Here is a 13270-nt window from a genome sequence, read left to right on the forward strand (position 1 = left end):
TAATAAAAAGTTACATTACAAATAGGATATCATCTGTTGATCTGGTTTGTGATTTAATTCTCTTTCTCTCATTAATTGAGGCATGTAATCTCACAACAGGTCTTATTTTAAACCTTGAGACCTAATTTAGGTCATTCTTGGGATCGTCTTCTTCAGTTTGGGGACTGAGCTCATAATCTTTTCCTGTAAATCACAGCATTAGCTGATTTTACAATTAACAAAGAGGTACAAAAGAAATTAAACTGAAACTGTAAAAAAAAAAAAAAAAGGACAGTTTGCAGTTCAGCACAGCTAGTTGTTCATATTAAAGTGATTAAAAAATAAAAAATATAAAATAAACAAGAGCTTTGTCCAATTCCAGAAAGTCAGAAGCATCTTTTAAAAAAGAGAAATCTTTTTCACCATCACCAAAAAACAGGGACCAAAATATCCATTAACGACCTTTTTTCTTCAACGAAACTAGAACTACATAAAGAGTAAACCTTTAAAACAAGTTCATTTATTGTCCCATAAATTCAAGTTACATATTTAGTAACTTTATTTTGGTAATCCAGCATCTACTTATAACATTTCAATTATAAATAAATTTAGACTTTTTTCTTCTTTTTAAAATATTTTATTTTCAAATACATTTTGACTTTTCTGATTCTAAAAATGCATTTTTGTTGTGTTTTGTGAAGACACTACTGTTTTCTTGTTAATCTTTTTAATTTACTCAAAACTGCATTGTTGTCATTATTCTCTGTTTGTATAAATGATCTAAAGACAGACTCAGATGTTTCTACTTACAGAATGAGTCGAACCCTCTCAGATCTTCACTTAATCCTGAAAAAAAAAACCTAAAGTAAACAAGACAGAAACCTTTGAAAGGTGAAACATTTATAAATGTAATATTTCACTCGTCTCTTTTTGACGATGACCTGCTGACAACCAGAAATCTAAATACTTCAGTTTGACCTCCAAAACAACAACAAACATGTTTCTATGGATCCTGGAGGACCACGAGAGACGGGATTAAAAGATGGTTAAATGCGTTGCTGGCTGGCTCGCCAGTTTTGCTCACACTCAGTTCGCCAGTCGTTCCCCAGTGAGCAGGCGGTGAGTTCAGTTAGGAGCTCGTTAGCTTCTCTCTAGTCACCGTGTCGGTTGTTAGCAGGTTAGCTGTTCGTCCAGTCACAAGTTAACGCCCCACGCTGATGTTGCAGATCTTGCAGCTTGGGTCTTTCTTGGCGTTGACGGTGGACAAACTCATGATTTGGTGCCCGCTGATCGGCGCCACCGTCCCCAAAGACAGATCCACAGGCTCCGTGTAGATCACCTCCAGGATGACGTCCTGGGCGTGGCGGAAGGACAGCGAGCCGCCGTCCTCCTCGGTGCAGCTCAGGAAGCAGTTTTTGGACCTGTCCAGCGCCGGCAGCCTCCCCTTACAGAAGGCGTCCCCATCGGAGCCGTCCGGCGCCAGGACCAGGATGATGTAGTGGTAGGACGTGTACATGCAGTAGAAGTCCCCGAAGTAGAGGTTGGTGTTCTGGTTGAAGAGGGCGTCGGCTCCGATCTGTACGGAAACACATTCAGTGTCAACTCAGACTCTTTTATTACGACAACTAAAGATACGACGGAACGAAGACGGCTCAGGAAACGCTTCGCCAATGAAATGGTAAAGACTTCCTGTTTCCTAAAGGGGCGTGTCAGAAATGTTAATGTCAAGTGAAATGTCTAATAATCAATTTAATCAATAATTACTACCTCATTAATTGTGACAAAAATGAATTCAACCCATTTAAGCCGCGAAAGCATTACTGCATTTCTACCATTAAAACCGGGGGCGCCCTTGTGTTATTCTGCCATTAAAACCGGGAAAGCGGATACGTCATTTTGTAGTATTTGTAGTTTTTTCCACCTATTTTCGGCCTCTTGGCCAATGAAATGCATCAGAATACATGTGGGAGTGTCGCAATGCAACATGGGACTTTTCCAGAACTTTGAAATCATGGTGGAAGACTACTGTAGCGCAGGGAGCTCAGATATAACAGCTATAAGCTCTCAAATACTTTTGGAATTTCATTTCTATCTGCTACAGAGGCTGAAAAATTGATTATTTAGTAGGAAGCGTTGACACTTCTGTTGAATTTCCAGAAAAACTTCAGGTTTTAGGGGCTTATTTTAAAATTGCCCAGAGGTTTTACAGCCATTTTTTCCAGGCGTTTCAGGGCCTAAATGGGTTAATTGATTATTTGTTTTAAATGTAGGCATTAATTAATCAATGAAACTTGTCATGAAGTGATAAATTATATTTATTTATTTACATTTATATTCCTTCTTGTATTCATCTTCTTTGCGCTATTTAATTTTCCTTTTTATTTATACATTTTTATTTAAGGAGGGTTTGCACTTACATATTTAAATTATGTATTTGGCTTGACAATGCAGTAAGATTTGCATTTATTTATTTCAAATGTATTTATTTAGTTTTGCATTAATCTTTTGCTTATTTCAATTTTTACTTATTTAGATTTGCATAGTTTTTTATGTATTTTAAATTCATTATTGTCTTTATTTATTCATGTAATGCATGTATTTATTTGCCATGGGTTTTTTTTTAAATTGATTCTTTGAAATTTTACTTATTGAGATTTTCATTATTATTATTTTTATTCATTTTAAACACATTATTGTCTGTATTCATTTCTGATATTTTTCTTTATTACGCCTGGATTCCACTGGATGCGTAACGACTCCGACAGGGGTCTCTTCGCAACGGCTGCGTATCTACGCAGTCCGTCAACACCCACCAGATCCGTCTGTGTCGGAGCTGTTGCGGACAGCAGAGTCCCGAGGACGCACGAGATCTCGCGAATTCACACCTAATCAATTGATATAACTGGAAGATAATCAACATCTCCTCGTTAATGACTGGAGACAAATCCAGCGACTCAGTCTTAACGAGCGCTAACGAGGTCGGCCGGCTTGTTAACGAGCCGGCCGACCTCGTTAGCGAACCCGAGGTATTTTATTTTGAAAATATACCGGTGTTTTATTTTGTGTCTGTGCAAGACTTCCTGTCCCGAACGATCTGCTCTGTGCTGAATTTATGCGTATTGCTCCGTCGTCCGACAAAAATAGAAGCTCTGCGCAAGTGTTGCGAGGGCTGTCGGATGGCCCTGCGTTGTCGGACTCATTACGCAGCGGATCTGCAGTCGGTGGAATCTCACACATTGATTATAATGGGTGCGTAACGGCTCCGACGACGGATCTGCAGCCATTACGCATCCAGTGGAATCCAGGCGTTAGCGTCAGACAAACTCTCACGAGATCTGGTAACAGAGACAGGGTTTACATCAGAAAAAAAAAAAGAAAAAAAAAAGAATAATAACGCCTGGATTCCACTGGATGCGTAACGGCTGCAGATCCGTCGTCGGAGCCGTTACGCACCCATTATAATCAATGTGTGAGATTCCACCGACTGCAGATCCGCTGCGTAATGAGTCCGACAACGCAGGGCCATCCGACAGCCCTCCAACACTTGCGCAGAGCTTCTATTTTTGTCGGACGACGGAGCACTACGCATAAATTCAGCACAGAGCAGATCGTTCGGGACAGGAAGTCTTGCACAGACACAAAAAAAAACACCGGTATATTTTCAAAATAAAATACCTCGGGTTCGCTAACAAGGTCGGCCGGCTCGTTAACAAGCCGGCCGACCTCGTTAGCGCTCGTTAAGACTGAGTCGCTGGATTTGTCTCCAGTCATTAACGAGGAGATGTTGATTATCTTCCAGTTATATCAATTGATTAGGTGTGAATTCGCGAGATCTCGTGCGTCCTCGGGACTCTGCTGTCCGCAACAGCTCCGACACAGACGGATCCGGTGGGTGTTGACGGACTGCGTGGATACGCAGCCGTTGCGGACAGACCCCTGTCGGAGTCGTTACGCATCCAGTGGAATCCAGGCGTAACACGGCCTGTTCGTGCGTACCTGGAAGCGGTAGGGTCCGTACGGGGAGTCCTGCGGTGGTTTCCCCGTGTTGAACTCTGTGTTGCAGCTGAAGAAGATTCCCTTCAGTTTGCCGCTGATTGGTGAGCCGTGGCTGCCGCTGTCGTCTTTAACAGACGGCAGCATGTGGCGACACTGAGCGTCTCTGGAGCGATAAGACGGGCTGAAGACACAAAACAGCGGGTAAGAGAGAGCTGGGAAGACAGAGGACATCAGGGTTGTAACAGAAACTAAAACTACAATAAGCTGAGTAAAATATTTATATTAACGACGATAACCTCAAAGTAAACCTCAACTGAAATGATAAAGCCTGGTTAAAAACTAATGAAATTAAAATAAATAAATAAAATTTGAAAATAAATACACACACACACACACACACTATACACTATGTTATTATTTTTATTATTTTTTTGTTATCTGCTCAGAACTTAACTTGAAGTGATTAAAAAATTTAAAAATATGAAATAAACAAGAGCTTTGTCCAATTCCAGAAAGTCAGAAGCATTTTTTAAGTGGTTACAACCACTTAAAAAAGAAAAATCCTTTTCACCATCACCAAAGAACAGGGACCAAAATATCCATTAACGACCTTTTTTGTTCAATGAAACTAGAACTACATAAAGAGTAAAACTTTAAAACAAGTTAATTTATCATCCCATAAATACAAGTTACATATTTAGTAAGTTTATTTTGGTTATCCAACATCTACTTATAACATTTCAATTATAAATATATTTAAACTTTTTTTTTCTTAAAATACTTCAACTTATACACTATGTTATTATTATTATTATTATTATTATTATTATTATTATTATTTTGTTGTTGTTGTTGTTAAGTTCTTTTTGACTTTTGTTTTTTTGTGGCTTGGGTCTGTGTTTTGGTTTGTTGTTGATGTATCCTGTATGTAAAAGTATAAGAAAATCCTAATAAATATATATTGTTGGGGGAAAAAGTAAAATAATAAAGACTGCAAATTAATTTTAGTTTAGGTTTTTAGCTATCACAGATAACTGCCAATAAAAGGAGACAGCATGAATTTCTGTCAGGCATTGAACTGAACGGACGACCTTCCAGGAGGTGGTGCTGTGACAATCAAAATTAAAAGTTGAAAATACCAAACAGGTATTTTAAAAATAAATAAATATATAAAATAGCTTATATATATAATAATATTATAAAACAAGAAAATAACAAAAAATAAACAACCTGAAAACATTTTTTGCAGACATGGGTTAAATAAAACACTACTGGTGTGCACTGTGAATTACCGTATTGACATGAATATAAGACCACCCCCTCCTTTTTCAAGAAAAATCTTTGGAGTAAGACTTTTTTAAGACCAAATCTTGTTTACATAAGAAAGATAATTTTACATAGAGATATTTACTGTATGTTATCCGTATTTGTAAAAATATTATCTGTAAAATAAAATAACTTAGAGTTGTTTCCTGTTATTTGATGGAAACTGTTTGGAAACTTTTGTTGCCAGACCTTTTTTTTTGCACCATACATTTGAGACTTAAACAAACTAAACAAACAAAAGCAAACTAAACAAAAACTGACTAAACTAAACAAGCAAACACTCTGGAAACCAACTTAAATCAAATAAAAACCAACAATTATAACACACAGACCTGGGCTGCTGGAAGTACTCCCTCTGCTGGTTTCTGTAGAAGACGGTGAACGGCAGCATCCTGCCGGCAATCGCTTCAGCTTTCTGCAGCAGCTGATTCAGATGGACGCTGGAGTAATCTGCACACACACACAAACACACACACACACACACACACAGTAAAACAAGTCAGATATCCATAGAAGATAAAAGCCACAGAAGCAGCTCCTAGTGGAGTTAAAGCCTCTTTGGCTGCTTTCTGACTAATACAAGCTACAGATTATACATTAGAAGTCCCCGTCACTGCCCGATTTACACCGGAAACCAGATTTGTTCAACTTCCTGTCAACCCTGTGGTTTTTACGACATTAATAAATACACATAAATATATTTTTCTCAATTACTAAAACGTATATATATATATATATATATATTAATGTGAATGTATTAACGTCAAAACAAAATAATACATTTATATATCATTTTAAATTACAAAAAAAAGGCAAAATTAAAAAGGACAGTAAAGAAAGAGGGAAATGAGTACAAGGTAATAAGATATATATGTGTGTGTGTATGTAAAGCAAGATCATCAATTTATATTAAGAAGTGAATTCACATTTGGTTTTTTATATTATTTCTGGCACTCTGAATGCCATATTAATGGAATTATCATATATTCATCCACGTCATTTACTTATTTTTCATTTAATCAATTTACAAAATGCAACATAAATTGATATTTAAGAAATTGCAAAGGGAAAATAATAAACGTAAAAACAAAAGTGGTGACAGGAAGTAGAATAAATCGGGTTTCCAGTATAAATCATTATTTAGCCCTTTGATGCGGTCTCTGTCACTGGAAATCCAATTAATAAAGTCACATAAATAAATAAATATAATATAATATATATTTATGTGAATTTATTAACGTTTACCCTTTCCCAAAGTAAAGGAAGGATCTTCCAACGGCTAAATTTGAAGGATGCTACATCATCCGCCCAAGAACTGCTCGATGACAAGGACCCTCACAATTCCTTCTTTCAGTGAATTTCCAAGGATGCATGTGTGTATCCTCCACTCACCTTGTGCACCCATGATGCTCCGCTGAGGACGGGGGACAGTTTCAGCCTGATTCATCCACTAAAATGTCTCTAAACTGTCCTCTGCCTGTCAGACCGCCTGAGTCCAGACAGGATTTTCAGCTTTAAAGCTTTACAAGCAGCGATTTGTAGATTTACTGGCACACAGTTCACATGCAGGCTGTGCAGCAGGTCCCCTAACATTTATATTTACAGATTATTCTGTCAGGAATTATGATCAGCAATCGTCTGATTATCTGTTGAGTTTAAAGGCTCTCTGATGACACGCTTTATAATATTCATCAGGTCTGTATGACGGACAGGTGACTGTTGGCTTTTGTTATTTTGCTGTAGAGAGTGTGTCCGACCTGCAGTGCAGAACTCGATGATCTCGCTCCACGCAGAGACAGCGTAGTCCCCGTCCGGCTGTTTGGCGGCCGTCTGGACGGACACGGTGTACTCTGTGCGAGGACTCAGGAACCAGTGACCTCTGACTGTCATCGGCAGAGGAACCGCCTTCGCCACTAGCTTCGTCGGGACGTCCTGCAGGACAAGAAGAGATATTATTCTTACTCCATCCTTCTACTTTTGTCCCTCATGAGTTTCCATAATGTCTCACAGTTCATTTATTTATTATTTTATATAATATGTTGACTATATTTATTAGTTAAATAATAAATATATTTATTTCTGAACTATTTCTGTAAATTGACTTAAAACATTACACAGAGCAGGTCTTTATTGTTTGCATATAATTATCTATGATTGCATTCAGCAAATATATATTTCATTTAGTCCATCTTGAAATATACAAATCATTTATTAACCTCAGCAAGAAACCTCAGCTGCTAAAAATAAATAGTTACTACAAATGGCTTGATAAATAAATTGATGCCATTAAATGTACAAAAAATAATAAAAAAATATTATATATATATATATAATATTTTAAGAAAAAATAATAAAAATCAAATGTGACATGAATTAATATTTCTGTTTTCATTTTCTTCTGTAACTTTAAATAATTCTACTTATTTCCTTTCCTTTTTAATTTCCCCTTCATTTTTTTAAAAACTATTTTAATTAATTTATTTGATTATTTAGAAAAGTTATTTATTATTATTATTATTATTATTATTATTATTATTATTATTATTATTATTATTGTGTTTTTTTCCCATTGCATTTTTCTTTTCTTTCTTCTTTCTTACCTTTTTATTTTTCCTAATGTATTTTTGTGTCATTTTTAAAAATCTATTTCTTTATGCATACAAATCAGAAATATCAATTTATTTGATCAAATAATTAATGCTTACAGTACTATTTATTATTATTATTTTTGGGTTAATTTAATGAAATATATAAAAAAAAGATATTGGGTAATTTATTTGTTTGTAATTTTCCTGCACAGTCTGCATGAATCTCCAGATATTTTCCCAAAATATTACAAATCCAAAAACTGTGTGTGATTGTGATTTTTAATACCAGGATAATAAGATGCATGTAAGAATAATGTTCTGTTTGTTTGTTTGTTTCTAAGCCACCTTGTGTTTGAACTTGTTGGAGTTCTGGTTCTCCTTCTTGTTCAGGTCGATGAAGTAGTGTGTGATGCGCTCTCGTCCTCGGCTCTCCATGTCCCAGCTGATCTTGAACGAATCGCAGGTGATGTTACTGATCCGGACCTGCTGCGGGACCGGCAGGTCGTCCACGTCCCCGATGCCGCTGTCCGCAGACTCCATGCCTGAGGAGAGAGCGTGCACGTGCATGAACAAACAGATGTGCACTGTGCCATTAAATAATTCTAAAAATAATTTTAAAATGTAAGTGTAAATGTAAGCATTAATTATTGATAAACGCGACAAACATATTTTTGTTTTGCACGCATGAAGACATTTATAAAGAAAAAGTTTACATAAATAAGTAACTTGATGGAAATAATGATGGAGAAATGCAAATGCAAAATAATAAATAATAATTAGGGGTGTGACGATATGTCATGTCAAATCAGTCTTGCGAGATTTGTGAGTTATCTATTTGTGAATGGGCTTCTAATAGGCTAACAGTTAGCTCTGTAGCAGTACAGTGTGTATGTGCTGCTGCTGCAGGAGGTGTTATTATTTCAAGATCACTGTATTTATGATAATTAGCCATGCTGCTTTGTTTTGATCAGCTGCTGATGTTGTGCAGTTAGTGATGAGGCCACAGTTGCTTCTCCCTTGTTTAATCCTCCATGTATGTGATCACGGATCACGGTCGAAACTGTCTCTAAAGGATTACGCGACGGTCGAAAACCATACGTCACCTCCGGAGTCTCGTCAATCCCTCTGGGGGCCTTTTTGTAACGGAGACACGCTGAGTGAGTGGACATTTAAGAGGGCGTGGCCTGAGACTTTCCCGGTGGCCACTCTTCCCCCTAAAGGAAATGTGGCTCATTGTTTGCACTTGAAAAAAGGAAAGAAATATTTTATTTTATTTTATTTTATTTTATTTTATTTTAACTTTTATACATTTTAGCTTTAATTTCAATTTGTGGAAGAAGAAGTTTATTAAAAGCTCAGGTTACATCATGCATGTAAAGAGTTATAATAAAAAAATTCAAAATGTATATGCAACTCGGTTAAATAAAAGTCTTTTGGTCCAGTCATATATTGTGTCATTGTAGAAGATGCAAAAACAAGGTAAAAAAAAAAAAGAAGAAAAGATTGATAATTTTGTCGTTTTTTTATTTATTTATCTTAAACAGTGTTACATAAATTGATATTTCTGTTTCGCATGCCAAAATAAATGTATGGAAAAAAAAGTTTTGAGGTGGATTTGCAAAGAGAAAATAAAACAATAAACGTAAAAGTGTTTTGATAAATACATTTTAAAAATGTAAAAATTAGCAGACATAATTATTATTTTTTATACTAATACATAGATAACTGTAAAATTAAATAGGACACTAAATTAATAATAGTAAAACTAAAAGAGCAAAAGAATAAACATGCAAAATAAAACAAATGTATTAATTGATTAATGCCTACATTTATTTTTATTATTTTATTATTTTCTGGTGCATTTAATGGCATATTAATTTACTTATTGAGGTATCTATTTATTTATAACAGCTAAAATACTTTATAAAGTCTCTCCACTACACACAAATGACAGATTTCTCTGGTTTTTGGAAACATTTGGGAGAATATAAATAAATAACTCGGCTAGAACATACTGTGTGTCAAATTGTTTTTAGATATTTAAAGGCAGAAATCTTACAGAATGATCCTTTAAATCTAGAAATAACTGATGAGAGAAGAAGATGTTTGAGGAGGATTTAAACCGTCTGTCCTGCTCTGACTCGTGTCCTCCCTCTCTATTCATCTCTCTCTCCATCCGTCCCTCCTCTCTCTCAGCATGTCCTCTGTCTCTCCAGAGTTCAGCTCGGGGGACAAAAGGCTTCAGAGACGGTGAACAAGGAGCCTGTTGAGGAGGACGCTTCAAACTGTGACGTCTCGTTACGACTCATCTGATGTTTTCTGGCTGTGAACAGCAAACTAATTAAAGTGTCCAGACGTTTCAGTCCAAAGGACACAGAGGACTAAAAGAGGTGACCTGGACTTCAGATACTGTAAAAGTACTGTTAAAGTATTATTACTGGGTTAGAGAGTTTAATTAATAACCAAACACCAGATTTTAAAAACTATCCGTGTGTTAAGTGCATTAAAATATTAATTTGTGAACTAACAGATCAACAGCTGTTTTTTAATACAGTTGTACATACATACAGATATTATTTAATTATTTAGTTTTGAAAAAGCATCTGGTTCATTTTTATTCATTTTCCTTTGTATTAAATCCCTTATGTTTTTATTTGTTTTTTGCATTTTTCTCATTTGCCTTTTTATTAAATCACCTATTTACTTTCTTTTTATTTTATTCATTTTAAAATATATTTAGTTATTGAATTTATTTGTATTATTTGTTTATTTGTAAGTTTTATGTATCTATTTTTGTATTAAGTCCCCTATTTACTTACTTTCTTAGTTTCCCTGTTATATATTTATTTTGCACTCATTTTATGTTTTTATTATGTTTTATTTTTATTTTCCCGTAATTTTTTTGTTCTTTTAAATGTATTTATTTCAAAATGTATTAATATTTTTCCCTTTGCATGTTCCCCCTATGCATTTTCCCAAGCTTCTTTCTGTTACATTTTCTTTATACATTTCTTCACACAAAGCAGATATATCAATTAATGTCACATTTGTTTTTTATAATATTTTTAACACATTACAAGGCATATTAATTTATTCATATAATCATATATTTATTACTTTAATTTTAGCAGTGTCAGTCCTGTATGTGAGGTCTTAATGCATCAGAAAACTTCTAAAAAAAACCCAACTCATTTTGTTTTTTTTGTTCTGAACCTTCACAGTTTAAACAGAGTAGAGGACATAGAGGAGGAGCAGAAGAAGAGTTCCAGCTGACCTTCCTCCTCCTCCTCCTCTTCATCCCTCCATCCTGCCGCTGAATGGAGGAGGTGAAGCGTCTTTTCTCTCAGCGTGAGGAGGTGATTAGCCACAGTGACTGAAGCTGCTGCTGCCAGTTCCAGTCCACAAAGAACCAGAATTGCTGACAAACAGCAGCTCAAAAGAAACCAGTTCTCAGTGCAAAATTATTATTTGCTCTAAAATTATTATTCTAATAAGTGCTGTTCTGAAATATCCATCCGACTTTTAATGAGGGGAAAAGTAGAACGTTTCCCACATGTAAGAATCTAAAGGTTTATAACAAAGTGTTCATAAAATACTACAAAAGAAACAAAACAGCTTAAAGAGATATAAAAATGGCTTAAAGAGACACAAAACAACCTTAAAAACACACAAAACGACTTAAAGAGACAAAAAAAATCACTACAAATAGACAGAACAACCTTAAAAAGACTAAAATATGAGAATCTAAGAAGTCTAGTTCAAGTAAATTCCATAATTAACACGTGCTGAAAATATTTTTACACTTTAAAAAATTGGTTGTGTGTCACTTTAAATGTTCAGGCTGTGATGATTTTTATAAAATATTTAATTTCATAATTTCCTGGAATTTTAGTTTGAATCCAGATTTCTAAAAGTCAAAGGTTTTACTTTTCTCTGCAGCAGCTGAGGCCGAGTGACTTCCTGTTGACCTGTCGCTCTGCACGTTTGTCTCATTTACATCCTCATTCAAATCACTGCAGACAAACTTCATCTGTCACACAAGCAAATTCTTCTTCTTCTCGTGTTGTCGTGATGTTTTATTAAAGGGCGTTTAGCTCCACTGGGAGGTCGTTTAATCTTCAGTCCAGATATTGACTAAAGATTTAAAATCTACTGGTTTGGTTTTATTTAATACTGGTCATGATCCATCCATCATCTACTCTGATCCTTTATAAGGTCACGGCTGGTGAAGCTCCGCCCAGATTACAGTGGGTGAGAAGGGGCGGGGCTCCAGGGGTGGCACAGCCAACCCCACCCGACGGATTCTCCAACTGTGTGACCACAGGGACACGAGACGACCACAGAGACTTTAGAACAACTTTCAGAGACACAAAATGACCTCAAAGACTACAAAGATGACAACAAAGGAAAATAAATAAATAAACTCTTCTTCTTTTCTCTTCTTTTCTTCTTTAACATATAGCACTCCTGTAGCGATGACAGTTAGCTCTTAAAGTTATGTACTTACTTGATTCCTGTGGTCTATGTCTAGTACCATCAGGTTGAATGCACTTATTGTAAGTCGCTTTGGACAAAAGCGTCTGCTACATGACATGTAATGTAATGTAATGTAATGTAATGTAATGTAACAAAGAGACATAACACAACTACAGAGTGGATTTAGCCTTGGCCTCCTGTTTAAATTGTGGTGAATAAAAATATTTTTAAGACTACATGAGTTTGAGTTAGAGACATTAAAGCATGAAGACATCTGTTGATAATTTCATTAATGCTCATTTTACAGCACAAGAACTGATTCAAAGTGCCGATCAGAGTTGAAGATGCACAGAAAGCAGATTAAAATTCATCTGCAGCAGCTGCAGACACACCACCAACATGTATACCAACAGTTTCTCTCTCTCTCACACACACACACACACACACACTGACCTTCCGTGTCACACAGCTGCAAAGTGTTGAGCTCCACGATGGGACTGCTGCGGCTGCTGTGAGGAGACTCCATCATGAACAACAACAGAGAAACAAATCATCAGTTTCACTGAGCGGCTGTCTGACTGCTGCTCGCTCTACCTCTCTCTCTCTCTCTCTCTCTCTCTCTCTCTCTCTCTCTCTCTCTCTCTGTGACATCACAGCACGATCAAAAAGAGAGAGAGAGTGTTTTTCATCCACTTGCTGTCCAGTGAAAACCTCCAGATGTGTTGATTGTTATGCATTTGTAAGGGGCATTAACTATTTTTTTTATATTTTTTTTATTATCTTTTATTTATTTTAGGTCTTTAAATAATTTAAATATTTCAATATATTTTCTTAAAGTTTTTTTAGGCCTTTCATTTATTTGAAATATTTTAAGGATTTTTAGGTGCTTGAATTTTTACTTTTTT

The 13270-nt window shown here is 35.7% G+C and overlaps 1 protein-coding gene across 1 annotated transcript; it reads right to left on the reverse strand.

Annotated features, from left to right (window-relative positions):
- Positions 1-591: 591 nt before the first annotated feature.
- On the reverse strand, positions 592-12909 carry LOC131959096 (phytanoyl-CoA hydroxylase-interacting protein-like). The gene is made up of 6 exons (XM_059324204.1): positions 12819-12909; positions 8235-8431; positions 7059-7233; positions 5634-5751; positions 3976-4156; positions 592-1555 (listed from the first exon to the last, which is right to left on the reverse strand). Exons 1-6 carry the CDS (start codon positions 12892-12894, stop codon positions 1181-1183), a joined length of 1122 nt encoding a protein of 373 aa, XP_059180187.1. The 5' UTR covers positions 12895-12909; the 3' UTR covers positions 592-1180.
- Between the last annotated feature and the right edge of the window lie 361 nt (positions 12910-13270).

Source organism: Centropristis striata, chromosome 21 (genome assembly GCF_030273125.1).
Source record: "Centropristis striata isolate RG_2023a ecotype Rhode Island chromosome 21, C.striata_1.0, whole genome shotgun sequence".
Classification (NCBI taxonomy): domain Eukaryota; kingdom Metazoa; phylum Chordata; class Actinopteri; order Perciformes; family Serranidae; genus Centropristis; species Centropristis striata.

Bases quoted from the DNA above. Each gene is read 5' to 3' on its own strand.
- LOC131959096 (XM_059324204.1), bottom strand. From the start codon at position 12,894: ATGATGGAGTCTCCTCACAGCAGCCGCAGCAGTCCCATCGTGGAGCTC. The intron at 8,432-12,818 runs GTCAGTGTGTGT...CTCTCTCCTCAG, and splicing joins GCAGCTGTGTGACACGGAAG to GCATGGAGTCTGCGGACAGC. The intron at 7,234-8,234 runs GTGGCTTAGAAA...CTTGTCCTGCAG, and splicing joins CCAACAAGTTCAAACACAAG to GACGTCCCGACGAAGCTAGT.